This window comes from Peromyscus maniculatus, chromosome 16 (genome assembly GCF_049852395.1).
Source record: "Peromyscus maniculatus bairdii isolate BWxNUB_F1_BW_parent chromosome 16, HU_Pman_BW_mat_3.1, whole genome shotgun sequence".
NCBI lineage: Eukaryota > Metazoa > Chordata > Mammalia > Rodentia > Cricetidae > Peromyscus > Peromyscus maniculatus.
In genome coordinates, this window is record NC_134867.1 from 52179407 (window position 1) to 52206350 (window position 26944).

Sequence of the window (26944 nt, forward strand, 5' to 3'; positions counted from 1 at the left end):
GCCCTTTTGTGAGTTGCTGGAGTATCTATGTGCGCCTGCACATGCGTGATATTTTGAGATCTTCTCCAATAAACTTTAATGGTCCTTTTGAGAAATAGTACCCATATTCAGCCTAGTTACTATTATTGGGGAGTCTGAGGCAATTCTTAAGCACTAAACTGTCCTTTGATCTGTAGAAACAGTGGTTTCCATGGAGCTGTGCTGGCTCATGACCAAACTGGAGTTCAGCATTCCAGTGAGCTGGGTTCTGTGTTCCTAACCAGGCCTGTCCTGAAGTATTTGCATAAAGACTTTAAAACCATGACGTTTGGATGGGAGTGCTGAAAATAAGTTGATTATTTGAGGGTGAAAGTACGGCAAAGCATCCAAAATTTGTTTCATTTATCTAAATGTTAGCTTATTTCTAGAAAAAAAGTATTTTAATCTTTTGATGACACAGAATTTGCATTTTGCCAATATTCCTATTTTGTACAAAGTAATGCAAAACAGACTTTGTCTTGTTTGACCTTAAATGTAAATAAAATGAAAGCCAAATTATTGTGACCAATATATTCCCTACATCTGGCAATACTCTTTTCTCAAAGCAATTGTTAATCCCAACTTATTTTTAGACATTTTTAAGCTGAGCCTTCTTCTCCGGGCTTCTCTCTCACCCAGTTCTGCAGAACAGCCTGCCCAAGATGACTGCCAGCCCCAGTCTCAATGGCTGTGATTAAACTCACACGCTTGTACAGCCAGGCTATGGACTCAGGAAGGACAGACAGAGGTTCCTAATGGCAGCTTACACTCTGACGCAGGGGAAAGAAAGTTTCAGAGAGAGAGGGGGGGGGGAGGAAGGGAGGTTGTCAATAAGCAGGCAGTGTTTGTTTTGTACAGTTTAAACAGGGGCCAGGAGAAAAGATGATTTTTGCCTGAGTGGACTGAAGCTGAAGGCTTTAGTGATGACCTTTTATGTCTACAAAAGTCATTCTGTGATGGTTAGATGCATGGCTCCCTTTTAACTGCACTTACAGGAATCCAGAGGCCTTGGGCTCTGGGGACCGTTAAGCCCTTAACTAACACATAAAAACAAAAAATCATGAAATATTCTCCTGGACCAAATTTGTTGTTGTCTTGAGACAAATCCCATATAGGTCTTGCTATATATCCCAGGCTATCCTTGAACCTCTGACGATCCCCCTACCTCAGCCTTGAGTGTAGGGCTCATTCATGAATCACCATGTCTGGTTTCAAGCTAAACATTTATTGGTTTCCACCACCTTCCTTGATATCAAGGTCCGTTACTTACTTAGTCTTCTTAGCAACAATCTCATAAAGTCCAGAGATTCAGGTCAGCCTGTGGTCAACCTCTTACCCTTTGCCTGTCATGTGGATATGGCTCTAACCCAGGTTGTGATCCTAAGATTTGCTTCTGGTTTCCTCTCAAACCATTCCTGGAATAACTGAAAGGTTTTGCATTCAAAGAAAACATTGACATTATTTTTTACCCCTGATCCCTTAATGAGATATTTATTTTTGTTCATATGTCTCATAGATTTTGATAGAAGAAAAATACTGGTTTTTCACTTGTATTCTTACATGTATTTATGTATCCAAAATAAATAAACAATGAGGAAAAGAAGCCTGGTTCCAAAAGTCAGAAGTACTATGGGCAAAGGCTCTAATGAAAAAATTGACTTAAGTAGATTCTATTTTCATAGATTCTCACGTTTCTTCTACTGACTTCATAAGGAATGCGATCCCTTACATCAGGCTTTTAAGATGTCTAGAATAAATGCTGGATTTGTAATAAAGAATAAAACCTAAGAGCAGCTGGGTCAATAATCCAGAAAGGGCAACCATGAAACACCAAGTAGAACTACCCCCAGCCATTATTAAAAGTGTGAGCACCTTTTGTACACAGTGCTGTAGGTGGAGTTTTCCTGTCCCAACCACCTGCTGACTTGGAGACTTAATATAAATTATAAATGCTCAGCCAATAGCCCAGGCTTGTTACTAGCTAACTCTTACATTTAAATTAACCCATACTTCTTATCTGTGATTTGCCACATGGCTCATGGCTTGTTACCTCATTTTCTATATGTTCTGCTTCCTTGGCAGCTGGCTGGCGTCCTCCCCAACTCTGCCCTTCCTCATCCTATCATTCTCAATTTGGCTTTCCCACCTAACTTTATCCTATCAGCTACTGGACAGTCAGCTTGTTCATTAAACCAATCATAGCAACATATATTCACACAGTGTACAGAAGGACTATTTCACAGCACAGTCCTGCTGACACCAGACCTGTGAATGGTGCCCCCTGGATTTGCATCACCATGTGAGCCCTAGAATGAAGGGGGTTAAAATACACTTCTGCATTAAAAGTTGAATGAAATTTTGGGGTTCCCTATTCATCCTAGGAATGGTGAGGGAACCCTGGATCACACAAGCATACAGAGATCATGACCCTCTTAGTTGTGGGTATGAAATAGTGGTCTGGCTGGCTGGGGGAAATGGCACAATGAAAATAGTTCCCCTTGCTGTTCCTTTTTCCTCCATCTAAAGAATACCCCTCTGCAGAGGAAAGGGCAGGGGACCCGTGAAGGAGGAACCACAGCCGTGAATTGTAGATGAATGGTCAAGTTGGGAGTCAGACGAAGCCTTCATGTGTTCAGTCAGGCTTTCACACAGGAGCATGGGTGAGGGCTCCATCAGCCGGGTCCTGTGGTAGGTGCTAAGGACAAGTGAGCCACATAAAAATGTAACCCACAGGGGGCTTAGAGCCTGGTAGATCTAGAAGATGGTGGCTTTAAAGCCATAATAAGTTTGTGATTAACTGCAGTGAGTGTTCTGAAGAATGCAGGGGTAGTCTTAAGAGATTTGGGTTGGCAAGAGATTAGAAACGGCCTGTGGGACATTGGTGAAGGAATGAAGGAATGGAGGAGTAAAAACCAGGGAGGCCAGAGAGCCTGGTGGTTGGGTTGGGGAGAGAGAATGACTCTCCATTGATTGGCCTTGTGGACCATGCTAAGGTGTTCCACTTGTACCAGAAAGGCAGCGAGACTATATTTATAGGCTTCAAGTAGGAGAGAAATTAGTCCAGGTCAGCTTTTTGTAGATTGCTGGTAGCTAGTGGGTGGTTATCTATTGTTTCTTTATAGATGTTGGATTTCATTGCCACACAGGTGCTTTTTACTATAATGTGAAAGGAAGATGGCGTTACTCACAATGGAGAGGAAGGACGTGCTTGTGGGGCAAGGGGCGTGAGGAGGCCCGAGGTTGACATCAGGAGGCCTTTCCTCCATCTCTTCTCTGCCTTATTTTCTGAGAAAAGGTCTCTACTCAAGCTGAAGATCAGCATTATGGCTAAACTGGCTGACCAGCCAGCCCTGAGATCCCCCTGCCTCCACTCCTTGGTGGTGGGGGATACATGTGGTTACCTCCATGCTCAGTGTACACCCAGTGTTCTGAGGACCTGCACGCAACGTCCTCATGCCATGTACCAAGCTTTTTACCCACTGAGCCCATCTCCCTGGCCCAGGGAGTCCCCATTCTCCAAGTGAGGCTCAGAAAGAAGAGCTCAGTGTATGTGCAGAAGGAGACAGCACTAAGCAGAATAAGGAGCCTCTTTGCAGATGTCCCGTCCAGCATTCCTGCAGTACAGTCTCCCAATGTGTCTGCTTCTGAGCAACTCGAACGGAGTATTTCAGCACTTTCTGCTGTATATCAACCCTCTCTGCTTATTTTCTCCCCTCAAATTACATATTCTGGCAAGATTTGCACTCGTAAAGCATTTAATTATTGTGTTTGGCAGTCGTGGCTGGTTGCATTATGTAAACAGATGCCAACTTCAAACACCGAGGCTGATTTTTTTTTTTCATAGTCTGCCAGAAAGCAAGAGTATTTGATGTGCAGTTTGGATGCTCCATTTCTGATTACATAATGTAGGTGTGGGAACAGGAATCTGGCTCGTCTCTAAGGTCTTAATGCCACAGGAAATTAGCCTTTAGCATCCTCAGCAGAAGTGCAAATCATCACACACACACACACACCACACACACACACACACACACACACACACTCCAAAGACACTCTCAATGTATGTTCCACTTAATTGAAAGCCCTTTGTATCTTCAAACATATGTATAAGCACTGCATTATTTTCAGATCTTCTGAGGGGTTTGTGAACTCTGCAACGTGTAGCTAACTCACCGCCATCTCAGGGAAAGATTCCCAAGGGTTTCCTGAAGGTCCGGATAAACACAGCTCATTGCCTTTTACCTATCTGTAGGCAATGATTGCTATCTAATGTGTAAATGTGATCAAAAGCACTTCTCGGCACAGAAGACTCTAGCATAGTCTATAGTCCTGCACAGAACTCATAAAGAACTGTTACTGGGGCATGGGTAGCTGGAACAATGAATCAGTAGGTAAAGTACTTGTCACATGGTGTCTTGAGTTCAAACTCTCAAACCCATGTAAAAAGCCAAAAGTGAGGCCTATCTATAATCCCAATAGTGGACATCGGAAGACAGCAGGACCCTTAAGGCTTGCTGGCCAGGCAGTCTGGCACAGTCAGCAAGCTACAGATTCTGTGTCTCAAGAAATGAGGTGGACATGGAAAATGACAGAAGAAGACACCTGACATCAGTCACTGGCCTCCACATATGCACATGCACCTACACACGTGTGCACTCACATATGTGCACATACACAGAAAGAACTATTGTCTTCTCAACTCCATTGGTTAAAAAAAGCATCCATCCTCCTCCCTCCCTACTCTCTAGAGTATTGGGAAGTGATTTAGAAAAGAATTTTAGGAAAGAATAGAAGCCTATGTATTTATTTCACCCTTCCAGCTCCTCCAGCTGTCTTGCTGGAGTCCAGTGTCAGACTCCTGGTTCATGGAGCTGACCCTAAGGCTGAGCAAATGTCTGAATCATCAGAGGAATGCTAAATTATAGTTCAGATACCATGCTTACTTATGGAAGTGAGAACTTGTATAACCCAGTTTAGAGACAGAGAAAAATTAACAAGGGTTGAAAGAGGTTTTATGGTAACCCTAATGGTTACCAGAAAGTTGAGATAGGCAGATCTTCTCATCTCTTGAGGTATCTGGATAATTGCTGTTTTATTCTAATAGTGATGACAGAGTGAATGAGCTCAGAGCCCAACCTCGCTACCCTCTGAATTTCTCAGAACCAGCCTGCCCCAAAGAAGCAGATGTGGATTCAGGCCCTTATATCAGAACGGCATACCTGCCAGGATGGAGCATCACTGGCCAGCCAGGTTCCAATGCTTGCTGTCTGTGACTGTAGACTGGTAGGTAGGAAGATGCCTGGTTTTCACTTTTATTTCCAGTTGCAAATGCTAGACTACACCTCAGACACTTCTTACAGAATATGCACACAACTTGGGAATGGTTTACTGTTTGAAAACATTGAGTGGTGAACTCAAAACTTAGGTGTGAATTGACATAATAGAGCAAGGGAGAAATGTGTAATAACTGCAGGTGGCATGCTGGTCACTCAATGTGTGTTAGCCAGCAAGGTGAGGAGAGTTCTCTGTATAAACCTAACCTGACTATTCCTCCTCTCCCACCTGGTAGCAACAACTCCTTGGTGAGGTTCTCCAGTTCGCCTTACCTACTTGGTTCCCCCACTCCTGGTACTATTTACTAATCCACAGTGGGCAAAGCTGTAGGATGTAGAAACTTACCTAAGGAGACACAGCCATGAGCAGCAGAGCCAGGACAGGAGGACCTGTGACCAACACTACCCCGGGCTGTGTGCAGCATCAGCTCTGTGTGGTGTGGGTGGGTTTGTCGGGAGGCCCTCACCTTCAGTCTCAACTTTTGGTTTTTCTTATTCACAAAATTTCAGGGAGTCTTGAATCTTTCAGCCCCTTCATAGGATACTTTTACGTTGATCTCTTGTCTCTAAAATGAAGCTTCATTTTCCTAGTGAAAAGTTAAGCACTAAGAATTACTTAAATTAAGTAGGTTACTAACACCAGGTATAATATAAAAGAAAAGCTGTCCAAGATTGAGACTGCATGCCACAGACTGGAGGCCTGTGTGTGCTCTCCACAACACCTGGTGCATGCCCCCATGTAAAAGGCTGGGATTCTGAATTCTGAATTATGATATCTGCACCGTTTCTTTTCTACTTAAAAGTTGGGACAAAATTGTTTAGCATGTTTTCCACCTCGATGGGCCACCAGAATGATGTCTTCTTTTGTTATTTTGTTAATAGCAATAGCTACAGTCAGGAAAATGTCTATAGTGCCCTCCTTCTGGTTGCAAAAGCTAGAGCAGGTTTGGGGACTGGTGTATTTGAGAGCCACAATAGAAAAAGAAAGAGGAGGAGGGGCTGGACCACTGGAGGTCACAGCAAAGTCCTTATAAGAAAGAATTCACTCCTGTCTGGGATTGTCTAACTTTTGTTCGCTAGAAAATTCCTAGCCAACTGTTCATTAATTAAAATGTCCAGTAGCAAATATTTTAAATGGGAGTAAAGGGGGATACCTCATAAGGGCCTTCAACTTATTCTCATGTCCTTTCAGGCATAAATAATGCCTGAAATAATGTTGGTATGAGCACTCCCTGCTGCATTAAGACAAAATGTAACCCCCCACCCAAAAAAAAAAAAAGGTAAATAGGGTTTTCACTTTCTGCAGACAAGTGTTTTTAAACCACTCCCAATGGAACCTGAATTCTCCAGGATCTATATAAGCTTTAGTAATTCCATAAAGCAAGCAAAAGGAGATCAGCTAGCACCTTATGCCTTAAATAACCCCCCACATATAAACAGGAGTTGCTTCCAAACAGACCCGTGTTAACTTCAGATGCCCAGGCAAACAGAGCTTTTTATATTAGGTCCCATCTGAATTACCCATCTTGACCCAGTCTAATTGATGTAAGTGGTAGGAATTAATTTTGTGCAAGCAAGGAGAAAGGCTAACCCCAGTCAATCAGCGCCTTGTAATTAATCCACATACTCTTAAAAAGGAGAGAGAGAAAAGTTGGCACATTCTCCAGCGTACAGTTCTCTACCCATCTTACTCAGAGTTCCTGGTTTTTATAGAGTTCAAATTTCAGGGTAGAATTACAATTAACAAAGGTTTTGCCAGAGCAGATGGCTCTTTCCAGCTGCCAAATATTGAGGTCTTGTTTGAAATCTGTTCTAACCATGAGAGCCAAAGGAGTATTAGAATCAAAGGTAAACATTTTCAGATGCCTTTGAAATGTGGCCGAGCAGGTGGCTTTTACAATTTGGGGACATCACTGTTGTCTTTGAAACCCTAAATCACTGAACACCACTGAACTGTGAATCAATAATAAATCTTAACTCACCACTTTTCATTATTGAGAAAATAAATAATAAACCTCTGGGCGGGGAGGGGAGGACAAAAATATTAAGAAATAGTTTCCTACAGAATCAATGTGAAACAAATTCTTACTAAATTTTATAAGTGAAGGTGACATGGCATTACACAATCTTTTTCTTTGATATAGCAGTGAAAATAATTTTGTGATGTTTTAGGGGTTGGCTGGGAGATAGCTCCATTTATGGCCTTTATTTCTAAATTTCTTTTAAATGATTTGTATTTATTGTTATGTATGTTTGGGGGAGTGTGAGCCTGCATGTAAGTATGTATACCATGTGTATGCATGTGTGTGTACCACGTGCATGCATGTGCATGCAGGTATCCACAGAGGTCAGTAGTGGGCATTAGATTCGCTAGAACTGCAGTTACAGATGGGACAAATTATCTAATATAGATGCTAATAACCAAAACTGGTTCTTCTTTGAGAGCATCAAATATCCTTATCCACTAAGCAATCTCTTCATACCCTTTATATCCTCAGTAGGATGAAAATTAAAGAGTTCTTTTCTGTTCTTACCTATGTTTGGTCTTATAATGAATATTAAGCCACAGTTAGGTTTCCCAAGCTTTATGGCTATGTCCATCAATACAGAATTTCTAGGGGCAGAGAAGATTTAAATACTCAAAGTTAGAGATAAGTGTGGACATCTCCCGTGTCACCCCAGGTCTCCCTTTGAAGAATCCATACAATAGGGAAACATCATGAAGGAAATCATGTTTTCCCATGGGAATGATTTGATAATTATGGGCTTCCTTTACCAGAACTTAGTATCTATAAACAATAGCATTTTTTAATTATAATACCGATGATAGAAATATCTTATTCACTAGTCATACTGAAGTCTCCAGACCATCATAGTTGTTCATGCATTCAGTTCAATTCATTCATTCATCTATTCAACAAGTTTTCATTGAATAGGTACTAAGTTAAAGGTACCAATCCACACTCTGGGAAATACAAGTACTCCCACTGTGTTAGTGTAGGCTAGCCTAGTTGGGGAGATGGCTGGAAACCAAATAATTATTGCATGTTATAAATGCCAGGAAGAAAAAAAATGCAGGTATTGTTCTGAGGAGGTGACATCAGAGCCCAATTCTGACAGATTAGCAGTAGGCAAAGTGGATACCTAAGGGGATATGGAGTGTCCAAGAGCCCTGGAGAATCCTAGAGAGGAGTAATGGGTCTGGGAGGTATTTAGATCAAAGCTGGGAAGGCGAGTGAGGAGGAATGGGTTGAAGGCTTTGATCATTGTCCTAGAATAAATGAGAAGGCATGGAAGAGTGTCCAGGGTGGGGTAACAGCAGGTTTGCAATTTGGAAGATCATGGTGCAATAGTCTGTCCCATCCAGGAGATAGGTTACTAGAACATTCTTTTAGTACATATATGAGATCGCCTGGGAGAGATTAAATGATGGCTATGAAGAGAGAATTAAGAAGCAAAAAAGCTTGGAGCGGAGGTGATAATGATTTGACTATCTGGAGTAAAGGAGAAAAAGTAAGATGGCTGGCACTCCTGGCAGGCAGAGACCCAGTGGCAGTGCCATTCTCGGGCTGGGGCCTTGGGCTGTGAGGATGACTGTGTTCCATTCTGAGCATATTGCATTTCCGTTGCCTGCGAAATCTCAAAGCTGGGATATGGAGCAGTCACTTGGATATCCCTGCCTCGTGCTCAGACACTTAAGCTGACGCTGTCTGAGTCATGAGTAAGAACACAGTCAGCGGCGGGAGGAGGAGGAGGAGGAGGAGAGCCAGGTTATCGGGAAATGCTCTGAGAGAAAGCAGTGTCCAAAGGTGTCAGACACTGCCAAGAAGTTCTATGAGAAAGAAACTAATAAATACCAACTGGATTAGGCAGGGACATCCATGGAGAGCTGTTGTGGTGGGAAAGCCAGACTGGACGGAACTGGAAAGAGAAGCACTAACAGCTGGGAGAGGATGCACCGGGTCAAGGGGAGGTGGGGTTAGCTGGAAACGGTTTGGTTTGATGGGCACGTTATCCCACCATTCAGGCATTAGGAGAGGAGACCCTGTAAGAGCAGATTGGTGTAGGTGAGCAGAAACTGCATGTGTTCCCATCTCCCCTGCTTTTCTCCCGTGTGCGACCACTCAACACTTGAGGACCAGACTGTGTGTTGGGCCTGTAGGAGACGGAGTAACGCTCGAGTAGACTTTGCATAGCATCTAATTCAAGAACGGTTCCGTCCAAGCTGTGTAACTGAAAGTTTTCCTGTGTCCTGTCTGGTCCGTGGTCAGGACAAATCTCTCTCACCCACCAGTCCCACTGCCGCTCGGACCCAAGTCAACACACAGAGGCTTATATTATTTTTAAACTATGGCCATGGTAAGCTTCCTGCTAGCTAGCTTTCATATCTTAAATTAGCCCATTTCTATTAATGGGCGCCATTTGCAGCTGAAGTTTTCTTGGGTCCTGCCCATCCCCCACAGGCCCTGCAGCCACTTATAAAATAATCACTCAGAGGTTTATATTAATTAAAACTGCTCAGCCATTAGCTCAGGCCTACCTCTGACTAGCTCTTACATTTAAACTCAGCCCATGTCTGTTCATCTATATGTTGCCACATGTTCCGTGACTTTACCTGTGTGCTGTTACATGCTGCTCCCTAGATGACAGGCTGGTGTCTGCTCTCTGCCTTCTTCCTGTCTCTCTAGTTAGAATGTCCCGCCTGACCTTATTCTGCCTCACCATTGGCCAAACAGCTTTATTTATCAACCAACCGGAGCAACACATATTCATAACATACAGAAGCACATCCTCATCAAAGCTGTGCTTCACACTTAGCGACAAGACGTGATTAAACATCATCCTTTCCATTTCCCCATTTAAAAAAAAAATGCTGTTTTCTTCCCCCACTCATGTTAAGAACTCTCCACAGACCACTAGCTGCAGATCTTGTTGAGAAAACAGGATTATTCCCTCAACCCTGAAGCAGTTAGAGATACACAGCTATCACCACTACATGCAATCCTTCGCTCAAAACCCACTATCAAGTCCAGAGCAGAACTTCACCGAGAGAACTCAGCAAGCCAGGTAGATGAGTGGTCCCACCATGTGGGGAAACCCCATCTTGTAGGTGTACAGCATGAATCTAAATGTTGTGCCTCCTCAGTTTCTCCCTGGCCCTGAATGGACTCCAGAACTATCCAGGTATAGCATAAGTCAGGCATTAATCATTGAAAGCCATGAGTTCACTGCAGTGTGGACAGAGCTTGCTGCCTTGCCACATTGCCCATCTCTGTCTACAAAGCCTATCGGCGTCAAGACTCCCTTTCTTATAGTTCATGCTTTCCTCCAGTACACCTGCTCCCCAAATCTCAACCAGTGTAGACCAGGGGCCACCCAAAACAGCCGGGTAAAGCCACCTATATATCACAGTGTTAGGCCATAATGCCCTTGTGAAACCACCAGCCATGTGCTTACAGGACAAGGACTGAGACCTACTTGGAGTCTTGCATGCCATGCAGGACGCTCGAGAAAGAGCCACTCATTCATGTCAATGTCATCATAAGCTGAATCCTCTGTCAATGTAAACACTGTACCAAACCTGCTCATGGCCAGAGTAGAAGCCAGCTGCTAGAGTGTCAAAGCCCACTGTAACCCACAGCCATTCAGTGGAGATTACCAAGGTAAAAACACATGGCCCATGTTTACTAAGCAGCATCAGTCGGAAGCATTCATCTTCAGGAGTTATTTTGTTCCTCCAACACCATGTCCGGAAGCCAACTTGTCAGATGCCTCCAGTCAAAGCATCAAAGACCTTTTGGTCTATTCAGGTTTGGACCCACTTTGAGAACTGGAAATACAGAAGTAAGATAGGCAGAAATTAAACCTTCACCTTTATCACTCACTTTGGAGGTCATGTCTTATGATACATGTCAACACACTTTTCAGCCCGTGGCCTGACCTGGGGTGAGCCCCTCCACACAGAAGCAGAACATTGGGAATTAAAGGCAGCTCTCTGGAAATTAGTGTCCCCTTTTACACAATCTGTCCAACTCTTGGCCTCCAAGAGAAATATGTGGGAGAGGAGGGTTAAATAGAGACCAGGAAGGGCTGGAGAGATGGCTCAATGGTTAAGAACACTAGCTGCTCTTCCGTAGGACCTGGGTTCTATTCCCAGCTCCCACATGGCAGCTCACAATCATCTATAACTCCAGTTCCAGGGCCTCTTCTGGCCTCCTCGGGTACCAGACAGGGAAGTGGTGAACAGACAGACATGCAGATGAAACACCCATAACCCATAAATAATAAAATAATTTAAAAAAAATAGGAACCAGGAACTCATACAGTACCAGTTCAAGGGAAATAAAATAAAATATCAGTACGGGTTCAGTCTCTGTGAGCTCCTAGGAGCCCAGATTAGTTGATTCTGTGGGTTTTCCTGTGATGTCCTTGACCCCTCTGGCTCCTACCATCCTTCCTCCCCTCTTGTTCAGGATCCCTGAGCTCTGCCTAACGTTGGGCTGTGGGTCTCTGCATCTGTTTCCATCAGTTGCTGCATGAAGCCCCTCTGATGACAACTGGGCCAGGCACCCATCTATGAGTATAGCAGAGTATCATTAGGAATCATTTCATTGACTTTTTTTTTTCTTTCCCCAGTCATGACTGGTTCTATCCTAGGTCTCTGGGCTATCCAACTTCTTGGGTCCTGGCCCTCTACGCAGTGTCAGAAGTGGACTGCCTGCATGGGACTGCTCTAGGCCCTCTGCATACATGTTACAGTTGTGTAGCTCAGTCTTCTTGTAGGACACCTAACAGTGGGAGCAGGAGCTGTCTCTGACTCTTTTGCCTGCTTTTAGGACCCTATGCCTCATGCTAAGTTGCCTTGTGCAGCCTTAATACAAACGGAGGTACCATGTCTTACTGCAATTTGTATGCCAGGTTTAGTTGATATCCATGGGAGGCCTGCCCTTTTCTGGAGAGAATCGGAAGAGGAGTGGTGGAGGAGCAGTGGGAATGTAGGGGAGGAGACTGGGAGGAAAGGAGGGATGGGAAACTGCAATTGGGGTATAAAAAATTAATTAATTAATTAAATCAGTACTAGGCTGGAGAGATGAGTGCTCTTCCAGAGGACCCGGGTTCAATTCTCAGAACCCACGAGGCGGCTCACACCTCTCTGTAGCTCCAGTGCAGGAGATCTGACGCCCTCTTCTGGTCTCTACAGGCACTGCACACATGTGGTGCACAGACATACATGCAGGCAAAACACCCATTCACATAGAAAAAAAAATCATTTTTAAAAACCAGTACTGAGGGAGAAATATAACCCCCAAACCATGTTATCCTCACTCCAGCAACCTCTCCTGGAAATAATAGGAGGTCAAATATTTGCTAGAGATGGCAGGCCTGTTTAATTCCAACAGCTTAGTGCACGTTTTCACGGTGACAGTCACATCATCCAGGCTGGGCAGGCCTCTCTTCAGCATTTGCCTGGTGCCCAGAGTCACATTTCCCAACAATTTTCTAACAATTTCCAAGAGGCACATTGTCCCCATAGGACGTTACAAGCAAATGCCTGTGAACTAGTTTGTGAAGAATATTGAATTTCCAGAAGCCTTCAGAGTGGTGGTTGTTTCCTAGATATCCTGTCTAGAAAAACATATCACACACACACATATGCGCGCGGGCGCCTTTTTGCAAGGGGTGGCAGCAGCGTTCATAAAAAAAGACAGATCTTGGAAGAGAATGATCTCATGTCCTTGCCCTATATCTTGGCGGAAGAACACAGCTCTCCTGCAGTGTGACCTGTTTAAGGAAGTGCATTTGTATGGACCAGGAAGGGTGGAGCTGACCTCACAGGCAGGACATTACTCTACTTCCTCTTCCTGTCCCTGTTTCTCACAGGACTCATGGTCATTGCTCAGCTTCCTGCCAGGGAAAATTGTGGATACTGAGTGTCCATCTGCTGCTACCAGGATGTGGAGGGCAGCATACTGCTAAGTGCCGCTGTTAAATCTGAGCGCGTTTACCCTCGGGACCCTTTTCAGTAATGTTGAGAGTAGTGCTCTGGGGGGCGGGGGGTTGGAAGAAGCAGGACACTATTGACAAGTTGTATTCTGGGCCAAAACATCACAGGTAAGCGAACCATGGCAATTATGAGGGGCTGTGGATTGGAGCAAAGACAAATGATGCTAACAGATAGCTCCTGCTACGAGGGTGGTCCCTGAGGTGGAAATAAGCAAGGTTCACAGGGAGACAAAAGGATGTGGGTAGAGACAAGAACTGTGCCTTGTTGCACTTTGGGCCATGGAATGGAGATTCTCCACATAACCATGCACTGGCTAGGTACACTATGCTGGACAAAACAATGTTAAGGCTTTGGGCCTGGACTTCTCAAAGAAATTATTGACCTCATGGCACCATGCCAAACTGTGACCAGAAGGAACCCTTTTAGGGAACGTCCTGAGAACGCCGTGAGGTGTTTCTGATGCCCAGTGAGGCTGGGCAAGAGTCAGTGGATTGAGACAGACTTAACGACAGCTAATGGTGAGCACAGCTTAGTGTGGGACGTTCTGTGGTTGGATGCCTCGTGAGGATGGGAGTGCAGGGAAGGTGGGGAGGTTGGGTAGGGGTTAGAGAATTGTACTTGCCACATCCTCTGGCCTCTTTTGCCTCTTTCCTCACAGACTTCCCCGTCCCGTCTCGTGGCTGTCTCCTGTGGCTCTACAGGGATATGCGTGTCTGAATTTGGGCAGTTTGCTGTGCTTTCACGATGGCCTGGGCCATAGGCCCTATACATCCTATGCCCTTTGGGACGGGCTCTCAGTGACATAGAGCCGTCACGATTAGAGAAGAGCTTCATGGGAGGGTGTTGGTAGTGCCTTGTGGGGTTAATACCTAATGCTTTGCTTTGGGTAATACTATTGTTTTTTTTACTTCACCCTAAAGAGGACAAAGGTGACTTCTGCGTGTGTGGACAGAGTCTCCTCTACAATGCTAACAGTTCCTTTCCCAACCTATTGTGTCCTTTAAAGTTGGATCCAGGGTTGCAAAGTGAAATGTCTCCAGGTAATTCACAGCCATGTTTCTGCCTCCTTACCCTGTCCCCTGATGAGACACTGGACCATGCCTCAGGGCCTCTGCTGATACCCACCCTGGCCCTAATGCCATCCTTCTCCAGAAGCCACCCCCACTTATGCAGGGAGTAGCCCCATCCGAAGGCAGGTTCAGCCTGTCTTTGTGAGTCTGGGTGTGGTAGGCAACTGAGATCCTTGGAGGCCTTGTTGCCTGTTTCCCTATAAGGTTATGTAGCAAACTCTCATAAGTTCTCTCTCTGTCTCTCTCTGTGTCTCTGTTTCTCTCTCTCTCTCTCTCTCTCTCTCTCTCTCTCTCTCTCTCTCTCTCTCTCTCTCTCTCAACCTACCACAGCTCAGCTCATCCCTCTGTGGCCAGAGCTGCTCATAGACAAAGGAAAAGGTAAACAGTATTTCATACAAGAATGGAGATGCCCCCACATACACCGCAGAAGGACAGAATGGAGATATCGCCCCACCACAGGAGGACCAGGACCTGAGCCTCCTATCGTATATTCCTTTCCACCCCTGTGTGAGACCTGATCTACCCCTGAGGTGTGGTGTGAATAGACTCCAGAGTATCTGGGTTTCATGCTATTGAAATTTTAAATATCTAAATCCCTACCCTCCATTTCTACTGTCCTTCTGTACAAATGATATCAACATTTTCTTAAATGTCGGAGGGATCACAGAAATGGTACTGCAAGAATTAACATGTGTTAGTGATCATGTTAAAAAAAAAAGGGGCAATATTGGGTGAGGGCCAAAATAGCAGGGAATTGCTAACCAAATAAATATTGCATATGTAAACTGTACATCCTTAAAACACTGGTGGTTGTGGAAACTACAGCCTTAAAAAACAAAACAAACAAACAAAAAAGAACTGTGATCAAGTTCAAGGGATTTGTGTAATTTACCTATCTTCTGAAGAAGCGATCTTAAGCTTATTTAAATTAACCAAGGTGTATCTTGGGAAGAGAGAAAATGTGAAGTTATATGCATGGATCATTCTATTAATTAAATATAAAAGTCATAATGACGTTAAATATCAATACCTCTTGTGCTGCCTACCTTTAATCCAGTCTTGGCCTTTTCTACCTAGGCTGAATAAATATAGGTTCCAAAGCAACCAAGGGATTCCAGAGCTTTCTAGAAAGACTTCTCTGGTCCCCTCCTCCCCAGCTTTAACGCTGTTTTCATACTCACCTGTGTGTACCTAGTATGTTGACCAGTAGGGGGCACCCGTGAGCAGCGTGCGATATTAGGGTGACCTCAGTTCTCCAGACTGAGGCCAGCCACTCCAGCTAGCTCATAAAGGGAGATCACTGGACCATGACAGACAGCTCATTTTTGAAAACGCTTTGAGAATATATACATGGCTGCGAACTACTACACCTCTTAACCTCTCCATCCCCAAGAGCCCGTATCATATAAGGCTTCAAGTAAACACTCAGGTTATAAACCAGTTCCTTTGCGGTGGAAGCCGCATCCCCGGAGAAAGGGTTAACCGTAAGTGATTCCGTGTGGTAGAGAAAGCTAGGCTGAGGGGAACTGGTACGCACCCCGACTCACCTCTCACACAATCATTCTTCAGTGTTGGAATTTGCTTTTAGGGGGAAAAAAAATCAAAAGTAACCCCATATTATACATAGATTGGCACTTGTGTGGACAGGCTGGTCTCACCCCTTGCTTGCCTCTGTTCCTAACTCTCACGGTTAATTTCTGCTGTAGTCTGGTTTTTTTTTTCTTATCTCGTCTCCCGTACTTTTCCCCGAGCCTCCTGAGGGAGGACTCATCACACACAAGCAAGAGGAGGATGTGGGTGGAGGACCGTGGTGGGAGGAACTGCCCAGGCCTGTCTCCCTTGGGTGGAGCATCTTCCAGGAGGAGGAGGAGGACGGACAGGCGGACGGACGTGATCCTTCTGCCAGTGGCAGCCTACCAGGCCGTCCTCAACCCCAGCAAGGTCACAGGAGATGCTGTCGACCACCATGGTGGGCACACTGGTCAGAGGGTGGAGGAATCGGAGCTCCCCTCGAAGAGCTGAGTCAAAGCTCCCCACCCCACAGAGGCAAGGTGGAATTCGGATTCCGGGTATGTTGTCAATACTTTGATGTGGCTGGATAACTTTTTAAAGAGGACTCGGGGAGATGGGCACAAGCTTGCTTACTGACAGGCGGCAGATCTGCCGTCTGTTTTTTTCTCAGCTTTTATAAATTCTGGCTAACTGGCTTGTGGGGTGATATGTTTCTTTTCCTCATCAAAGACTGAGGAACCTTCAGAGGACACAAAGCAAGAGCTATTTATTCCTGTACCCCTTTCCTTCAAAAGCTTCTCTTTGAAAGTGAAAACTTGTTCAGAAGTTTGAGCACCGAGAGAGAAAAAGGGTATGGTGCTAGCTTCCGGCTGCTTCTAGCCTAGATTCTATTCCTTCGTTACTTCTGATATGGGAAACTGGCAAAGTCCTTAACTTCTGGTTTCCCCACTAATTATTTTTATTTTCCATTTCATTACTATTGTTCTGAGACGGTAACGGGATGGATGCCGGAGATGCAGGCCTCATGTTAACCTGGTTCAAAAGGTTCTCGTGGTCCTTTCTGAAGTGAATTTTCACCAGAAAAAAAAAAAAATGCTTTTTGAAATACCTGACCTCATTCTCCTGTGTCTGGACCTTGAACTTGTAAAGATGCTTACTTAGAACTCTTTGGTCTTGCTGGCTGACCTATGGAGAGACTAGCCTCAGAGCCAGCTGCGGAAACGATTTGGCCCCCAGCAGTAACAAGCTCCCGGGAGCTTTCAGAACTGGCCGGCTGCCCCTCCACTGGCTCCTCTCTGACCCCGCGTCCCAGAACTTCCTAAGCAGTAAATGGACCCGCTCTTCCATCCCGGCACATGTTGAAAGCGAGGGATTTCCAGTTGTTTTTTCCTCGGTACCGCACGCTCTTGATCTACATAGCTCACCTCCTTGTTTTGTTTGGACACAGGGATCCCCTGAGCTTGCTAGCTAGCCCAGGCTTGCCCCAAAGTCAAGATCCTTGCCTCGACCCCTTCTGCCCCTCATTACCAGTGTGGGCCATCGGGTCCTTATTAACTACCAGTTTCAAGAGGTATAAAAACTAAATGTTGTCATTTGTATAGTGGTGGCTTTGACCCACGTATTTCAGGCTAACAACTGTATGCGGGAAGATTCAACCCAGGACTAGGGATGTAGCCCAGCTAATAGAGTGCTTGCCTAGCACGTCAGAAGCCACCCCTGCCCCATATAAACCAGGCACAGTGGTGCATGCCTGTAATCCTTGTGCTCGCAAAGTAGGACAGAAGTTCATCTTCAGGTAGTTAGATATCAGCCTGGACTACAATGAGAGTCTGCCTCAAAAAATAAAATAAAATAAAATAAAAATTTAAGAAAAGGAGAATCAAATTAAGAAAGTATTTTTAAAGTATTCTAAGTATATTTATTATAAGAAGGAAAGTACTTCGTTGTTTTAGCCAGGTATCCAAAAGATGGAAGGACCTAGAAGGCCAGTCCATTAGGAGCGTGAGTCACAGTGTTTCAAAAGCTCAGCACCTGCCTTTGCTACCTTGTCCCACGGCTCAGGAAGCAGAGCTCAGGGGAGGAGCCCTAGAAGCTATGGCCTCTTTAGTGGCAAAGTGGGGCCGGATGCTGGGTTCCCATGCTTGGGGGGGGGGGGCTGGGGAGGCAGGGTTTTCTCTCTTGTCCTGAACTCTTGGGACAAAATTGGTAACATTCTGTAACAATATTCAGAGCCTTGTGAGGCGGCACAATAACAGCTAACATGTCAGAGACGGGGGTGGGGGGGTGGGGGGTGTTAAAGGAAAAGGTAAAGATACTGATTTTTTAAAAATATATAATTACACATGTTTATGGGTACGGTGTGATGTCTTAACACACGTGGGTAGTATGTAATGGACAGATCAGACTGGCACAGCCATTACCTGTAACATTTGTCATTTCTTTGTGCTGGGAACATTCGCAATCCTCGCCGCTGGCTATTTTGAAATCTGCACTTGCATGTTGTCAATCATAGTTGCCATATGAACATTCAAAATTTCTCCTCCCACCCAGCTATGCTCTGTACCTACCTGTTAGAGGTCTGGAGCGGTCTTATTGGGGCATAACTCACAAGCCACGCTGCTTATCCATTTGGAGTCACTAGCTTCTGGTATATGACATTGTTCTTTTTAAAAAAAAAAAAAATTGCTATAGATCCTGCAGAGAATATAGAAACTGCCATCTTAACTGTTTTTTAAGTGTGTGTACTGTTCCGGTCATCAGCATCCATCATGCCCACGCTAGGGTGTGACCATCACCGTGAGTTCCCAGAGTGTGCCATTGTCTGTAGTACGCCTCTCGGGGCCGTGGAGCAGCCCTGCCTAGTCTCAGCTCGCTATGCCCTGGGTAACCTCGCATCTGCTTCCTGTCTCTGAGTTCACCTGTTCTAAGGATTTCATACAAGGACAATTATTCTCTCTGCGCCCCTTTCTGGCCTGTCACTTGGTTTCATGTTTCCAAGTCATCCACATATAACAGAGACCCCTTCGTCTTCATAGCCGACAAGTCAGACTCTCTTCTGTTTTATTCCTTCCCTTTTAAGCATTCTCTAATGCCCAGGCTGACCCTAACCTCCCTTGGGTTGTTTTTTGATCCGCTGGATAATTCTTATATTTAAAGTGTAAATATAAGAGGCTCTTCATTTTCAGTTAGTTCCGTAAAGACAACGGCCATAGATAAATCATTTGTAGTACGTGTGTGGCATGGGGAATGGGGATGCACAGATGTGGGGGGGGGGGCACTCTTGCCTATGCAAACTCACATGGAGGCCGGAGGTCAGTGGTGAATGTCTCTCTTCATCCCTCTTGACCTTGTTTTATGGGGACAGGGTCTCTCACTGAACCTGGAGCTAAGCTGGCTGGACAGCAAACCCCCAGGGATCTGTTTATCTCTACTGCCACCCGCAATGCCACGGCCACACTGGGCTTGTATGTGGGTTCTAGAGATCGAACCTGGTTCCTCATGTTTACAGCAAACACTTTACCTTTGAGCCATCTCTCCAGGCCTATAAATCATTTCCTAGAATCTTTTCATCTCTAATGCCTGGTCCAGAATAGCCAACATATTCCCTTGAGATAGATTAAATGTTTTTGTTTTTATTTACTTATTTTTTTGTTGTTGTTGTTGGTGTGTTTTGAGACAAGTTTCCACTATGTAGCTCTGGCTGTCCCACAACTTTATGTAGACCAGGCTGGCCTCCCACTGACAGAGATCCACCTGCTGGGATTAAAGGCGTGCAGCTCTATGCCTGGCTAGACTGAATGACTTTGAAAGTCTCTCTTAGGTTTATCTAAAGCGATTTTAGATAACAGTGAATATGGTCGTCATGCTTTAGTTCTGTTTCCTAGAACCGTGGTATTTTCTTTTGACATAAACATGTACGGTGACCATTGCTTCACACTCTGCAGAGCTACTAAACCTAAGAAAGTCCCAAGTTACACAACGTCAGCATTCACTGCACCACATCGAAAGTCGCCCCAGCGCCTCGGGACGGCTCAGGGCTTCCTGCTTCTGCAGATGGCTTTAGTTGGGTTCCTAACATACAAGTTGGGCAGCTCACAACTGTTTGCAACTCCAGGACCAGGGGTATCTGATGCCTCTGTCCTCTGGGCATCTACACTCACATGCACATGTACAAAATACACACACAAACAAACAAACACACACAATTAAATATAAAACAAATCTTTAAATGTCAATCCCCCCCCCCAAAAAAAAAATCTGTCAAGGTCTGGCTTATTCCTTTAGGAGCTAGTGATGCTTGTCAGGGAAGATGATGGGGAGGGGGTGGCCTCCCAGCTCCTAAGCTGTGCTACTTTTGACTTGCAGCAAGCTCTGGAGAGTCCAGCCTGCTCCTGGCGCTGTCCACTGAAGGTTTTTTCCCAGTTCTGGGCTCAGGAACAGTCAAACTGAAGCATAATTTCTTTATCTATACTCCTGGAATAAGGAGACTTAGAGCAATATTTCAGAAATTCTGTTCTGTTCTCAAGGTGGCCTCTTCCAGGACCCCTGCCTCCAATGAACACCCAAGTGGGCTGTGGATCTGTTGCTCCGTTTTAACTCAGTCTGTGAAACTTGCAATATTTAGACTCCTGGAAGTGCCCCCTGCTTTATCTAGCTGATAAGCCCAGTCAAACCTCTGTGGCTTGATAGTATCTAAATCCACCATGGCCAGCGTCCTACCAGAGTGGGCACGCAGCAGGCATTTCAGAACAGCAACATCAGAAACATGAAATGGGAGGGTTTGTAAATCCAGGAACCTGGATTGTGTAGATGACCCATGTAATCGTCTTGATGCTTTCTAAGTCACACCAGGCACTTAAGTTATTATGGCTTTTCACATTTCAAAGGCTTATAGACTACCATCGGCCCAAATATAAAATAATCATTTCTGTGCTTACACCCTGCAGTCGGAAAAAAAAAAGCCCTTCCTTCCTCATGTTTTAGTGACAGCCTGTAATCATGCTGGGGCAATTTTGGAGATTTTTTTTTTCCTCCTCTAAACCACTGTTTGCTCTTCTGGCAGCTGGGAGGAGCGTCTCCTCCGTTTCGATGGAATGGTTCTTCTTTCCCAAGCCCAGCCACCCACCTAGGGAGGAGGAGTGGTTTGAAATCTCAGGGAACAATTATGCTGGGAGGAAAGTCAGCTGATAAAAATCAGTTGATCCCAGATGTTTGTTGAGGACCTGGGAGAAGTCCTCATTAAAGGAGTATGGCTGAGCCCTGGTGCATTCCACCAAACAGCGTGGCCTCCTTCAGTTCCAGGTAGGCTTGGGAGAGCCAGGACCTGGGGATGGGCTCCTGTGCATCCAACTCCAGCCCATTTCCTTCTGCAGGCTTGGGAGCAGGTGGAGGTAGCCAGCCTGCTTTAGACATCTGCAATCGGACTCGAGTTTTTATGTTTTTAATCGATGTCTAGGAACTGCAGACATGGGCGAAAGAAAGACAGAAAACTGTGTAATTACAAGCTGATATTCGGTTTGTTTATAGGCTAGAAGAATTTTTATCTTTGCAAGCTGAAAAAAAATTAAATTAAATTAGCCCAATTTTATAATTAATGGTAATGACTGAATGTCAGAATAATGCTTCTGAATAATTCACTCTATCTATTACTATTTTCTGTTGGAATTTAATAGACTTATTCCTTGGCCTATACTTATTTTAATTAGTTTAAGCCTAGCTATATAATTCTTTTCCCATTTTTCTCATAATTAACTGCGTAATTACCATGTGGTAAGAGCCCCTTAGTTTAATTGGAGTAACCATGGGACTCAGATTCAATAAATATTCACTGAGCAACTACTAAGTGTAGAATTAATGGGCTTTAAAAAAAGGATCCCTAAGGTTTACTTTGCTACTAACTTCATAGTGTTTGAGATCTAGAGAAAACAAATATAAAGACATATATACACATATATACATATATTTAATACTGATAGAATTAAATTGATGCTAAATGGATATCCAAAATAAGAAACTGTGTAGACTTTCCCAAGCAAGTAAAATTTGAACTTGGCCTTCCAAATAGTAACTGAGAATACTCTCAACTCTGAGATTGGAACCAACAGAAATTACATGTTTGCTCTTGTCATGCTTCCAGTAATTTCTGAACTCATAAAGGTTCTAAATCCTACCGAAGATTTTGTATTAATTTGACTTTTCTAGTAAGACAGCCATGGGTCTAGCCCATCAGCACATTCAAAGACTCCAGCTACCTGGGTGCTTCCCGTGTTTGCTGAGTGTGTTGGTGATTTCCACATTTGTGGGGCATCAGGAAGGGCATCTTCGAGATGGGTAGTGTCATGAGCTCAGGTGGGGAGGTGGGAAGGTCAAAGGGCGTTGGTGAGGCATGTTGAGTTATAGTTCCAGGTCTGAACCCAGAAGGTCTGAGCTTCAACGCAAGAGCCTGGACTTGATCCCTAGACCTCATGAACTCCATCAGACCTTCCCAGCAAAGTAATTCACATCTGGGGTATGGGCAAGCAGCTGTGTAGGGTGGTGGCTTCAGGGAGCAAGAGACTGGATTTGGCAAGTTTCTGGGAGGAAGTCAAAACTGATGGGAGTGGGGGTGGAGAGAAAGGGTGGGTGGAAGAGACATAAACAAACATGGACTCTCGTTGGTGGCATAAGGAAACGGTGTTATGGCTATCGTTTATTGTCTGTGAGTTTTGGATTTATGGAGGAGACTGAATAGCAAATGGAGACCTTAATGCTTTGAAAGGAGATTTTTATTACATTTCTCAAGAAGATGAGCCATACCAAACCATGCCATGTCATGCCATACCACACTACACCACACCACACCACACCATACCACACCACACCACACCATACCATACCATATCATAAAGAGTCACATTTAGATCCCAACATCATTAAGGAGGCTAGAAGGACCTCAGAAAAAATTTCTGCTCAGCCAGAGCCTTTATTTATTGGGGCTTCTGGGAGAAAGGCATGGCAGGACAAGCGCGTGGCTCAGGACCACTGTGGGTTTGGTCTGGTGGGATTTCGGTTTGTTGCTCGCCTGATAGCTGGCTCTGGGTTGGATTAGGGAGAAGGCAATGTTGGCTGGGGGTATAAGAGCACGTTCCAGGACTTGGGTTGTGGGCATTAAGGAAGAAGGAAACTGTTTGGCTGTTAGTTTGGCTCGTTGATTATAAACACTAACTAGGTAAAGACTGAACCTAAAAAGCACAAGCCGAAGCAGAGAGCTGAGTCCTGGGAGCTGGCTGAGGACTTCACACACATCACAGTAACCCTTTCCTCACTCTGACCAGCACTGAAAGTCCCCCTTTGCACTCCGTCACTTCAGTGCTCTGTCCAAGGTCCCATGAGCAATAGTGATGCTTGGAGTAAGATTCCACCTTTTGGAACAGTTCATGACAAGTCCCTGCACTAATCATAGTGCTTAATTTGCATGGCCTTCTCTGTTTGACTAGTCCTCCTCGATCTAGACTCACCATGAGTCCAATCCTGTTCCACATGGGTGGTTGGAAACCTGTAGAAGCCTTCCCAGGGCTCGTAGGGTTAAGGAGCGGTGGCAGACGCATGGGGTCTGCTCTTGCCCTCTGAGTCCTCAAGGTTTTTGCCAGAAGAGCATAAAAATCTGTGTGGATGCTTTGGCCTGTGTTCAGCACGTTTTAAAAACCAGAACCATGAAATCTGTGACTTAACCCCTTCCCCTCTCAACTTTTGGCTCCCCTCTCTTGATTGTTACAGCTCTGCGACTTGGATGCTCTCTCTCATGTCAGCAAACACAAGCCCAAATTGCCCATGCCCCCGAGGTCCCTGGAGGAGACTCTGAAGTCTCGCATCTGTGACCGCCATCTCCTTGGTCATTCTCCGGCACAATTCTTTAGCTTATGCCAAATGCCACCCTGTGTGTTCCACCACCTCAGCCTGGCTTTGTTCTCTCCACGTGGCCGCCATTTAGCTCTGCAGATACTCACTGGTCACTTCCTCTGAGAGCCCACTTGGCGCTCCTTTGGTACGTGTGTTATCAATCGCATAGCTGTGCCTTTAGAGCGCCTACGTGCATAGAGCTGTGGCGGCCACGAGTGGCCCAGCTCAGGCTTTCGGGCCCGTGTGACTAGTCTGAGAGGCAGCTAAAGGGTGCAAACAGCCTTTCAAGAGCACAGATGCTGTGGTACTTGAGAGTTTAGAAGTCACCTTGGCCATTTGGTACAGGCCCTATGGATGGTTACTCTCTCGCGCTCTCTCCCTGCATCCGCCCGCTCTCCCCCATCTTTCTTTATGTTCCTCAGTGTCAGCCTAGGATTTGGGATCTTTTTCTAGATTGAGAACGTTACTTTGGAGGAGCCTCTGCTAACTGTATGCAGCAAAAAATTCCTGTTTTGTTTACACCACTTGAGAAGTTCGGTGGGGACAGGACCTCTCCTCACATGCAGGGCTCTACTATAGTTCTCTACAGAGAACTCTGGGGCTCAAGAGTTGACTCGTCAGAGCTCAAATACCAATGTCACCACTTACTTGTTGTATAACTATAAAACAGACGTCTAAGTAATGCGTGCCTTTAATCCCAGGACTCGGGAGGCAGAGGCAGGCAGATCTCTATGAGATCAATGTTAGCCTAGTCTATGTAGCTAGTTCCAGAGCAACTAGGGCAACAGTTACTTCCTGTTCTGTGTCTCATCTTTCTCAAACACAAAATAGGGATGATAGTAGCAACTGCCTTTGGAGATTACTGTGAGACTTAAAATGCATTCCTGTAAAAGGAGAAGCTTGGAATACCAAGACTATATAGCAAGTACTCAATCGGTGTTGGTCCTGGCGAGCAGCTATTATGACCCAGATGTCTCTGTCCTTTGGGTAGTTTCCTGGGTAATTCCTAGCAACTGGAGCCACCTTGCCCTTGTTGACTACTATTTATTTATCATTTTCTCCAGTTCTGGGGATCAATCCCAAGCCTCTCCCATGCTAGGCAGGAACTCTACCACTGAATTGCACCCGAAGCCCATAAGTCATTTTGCTTATGTACTGATGAATTTCTATAAACGCAGTTTAAAATCCTCACCATAAGTAATTCCCCTGGAATACTAAGGCCCAGGGTATTTTATTATCATGCACTGAGATTTTTACAGCCCACAATGCCTTTTCAGCGATCAGGAAGATGCACAGGCCTGTAGCTCTCCACTGTGGAGTTCCTGTTGTGTTTTTTGTTTCCATATGGACCCTGGTGGTGGTGGTGGTTGCTTTAAGTTTATCAGCCTTCTGCTCCACAGTGACATTCAGCAACTAGTTTCTGTTCCAAATAGAAGTATCTGTCTCATTGAAAAATCAGCCCTGATTTCCATTTTCTTTACAAAATGATTATTCAATGTTCTATGCTTCTGGGACTTAAAGTTAGCTTTGCACAAACCTAATTTTCCATATTTGATCATTCTGAAAAGCTTCGATTTCAAATACCAAACTGCCATCAGTAGGTTCTAATTTCAGATAAGGATGTAGAATGCATTGGAAATGTATTGGAGATGGATCTCAGTCCTTCAGACTGGGAGCCTGCCCAGCTAAAAGTTAAAAAGTTTTCTCTTCCACATAGAGAAAGCTTTGGTCCACTTTCCCTGATACTTTCAAATATAGGATGGGAGGTAGAACACTCACATGGAGGAAGCAGATTTGGACGATGTGCTGTCTCCTCTGCTTATGAAACGTGTAACCTTGGACTTGCTACACAGAGTGCTGAGCCATGAATTGCTCATCTTCACAATGAAGACTTTCTTCTGAGAACGGAATGAGCCCCTGTATATCAGCTGCTTATGTCCATGCCCACACAACCACGGTTCCCAAACGTTCATTAGTATCATTTTTTTGCAGAGATCTGACTCTAAAGTTTCTATCGTGGATGAAAGAGCGAGTCATTGCAATTTTATTACAATAAGACAAGCCCACCTCAAATGGAGGTTTTGTGCATAAGTCTCTGGAAAACAACTCAGTATGTTTCTTTAAATCATCCACTGAGAAAGAATCCGGGAACCATAAACATAACTCAAATGTGGAATTGTGGCCTTAAAATGTGGATTTATCATTATCCTTAACTGTGCTCACAGCACATCAGGATGGGGCCATTTCTGTGTTAGTTCTGCTTTGAGTAAAAAACAAACAAACAAACAAACAAACCTGTCAACCTAAAATAGTATCCCATGTTCTGGCTGTATGGCATGGTTGCAGTGAGGGAGAAATCCAGCCACAGTATACTGGAACATGCCTTCCTTCTATGAATATATTTAAAGTCCTTATGTCCTGTAAATCACTTTTTGACAACTTAAATAGAAAGTCCTAGGAGGTCTAGCAGAAGCTTTTAGCAAAATCAAGAAACGGACACTAATGCCACAGACAGGAGGCGTGGAGTGTTCCTGGCTGGCATCATCTTCCCTGTCCCCAAATCCCTGCGTCCGGGCTGGAAGGCTGCCCGTGCTGGAATCAAATCGTCGGTTTTGAATTTGAGGCCATGGATGCTTGTTAATCATGCCATAAGCACTTTGACCGTCTGGTCACACGTCCGTGAGTCCGCTCACACTCTCTGCCTTCTTGGGAGAGCAGTGGTACTGGGTATAGCGGTGGCTTCTTCCTCAGCCCTGGTGACCCAGCTTTGTGGGTGACTTTCGGAACAAGAACATCTCTGTGTGAAGTGTACTGGCTTCGTCTCCAAAATTGAGGAATGAGGAACTGAGTCACAAGCATGGTTTTGGGAGTGCCTCAAGTTCAGAGATACAAGAAATCATCTATGAAGAGGGAAAGCGTCTCGGAGTATCCTGGCATGCATAAAAATGAGTACTCTGAGACTGAAAAGCTATTGGAGAGGCTATTTACATATTATCTATTAAATGGAAGTCTTCATTGTATCACCAAAAAAGTATGAAAAATGATGCTATGTCCAATAAAAATTTCTTGGTTTAGGACCTGCTGTATACAGATAAACATATACACATGTATGTGTGTATGCATATGTG

General features: G+C 44.8%; 1 protein-coding gene across 11 annotated transcripts in view; it reads left to right on the top strand.

Moving 5' to 3' along the window:
* Positions 1-26944, top strand: part of Plekhg1 (pleckstrin homology and RhoGEF domain containing G1) — a 208653-nt gene that overhangs the window by 76848 nt on the left and 104861 nt on the right. For 2 of the 11 annotated variants that reach the window (XM_015996815.3, XM_006978097.4), the window contains exon 1: positions 16247-16495. The exons of the other annotated variants lie outside the window; for them this stretch is intronic. In XM_015996815.3, the coding sequence (XP_015852301.1) occupies positions 16378-16495 (118 nt within the window). In that variant the 5' untranslated portion in view covers positions 16247-16377. Of the gene's footprint in view, positions 1-16246; positions 16496-26944 lie in introns of those variants that run through there. 11 annotated transcript variants of the gene reach the window in all.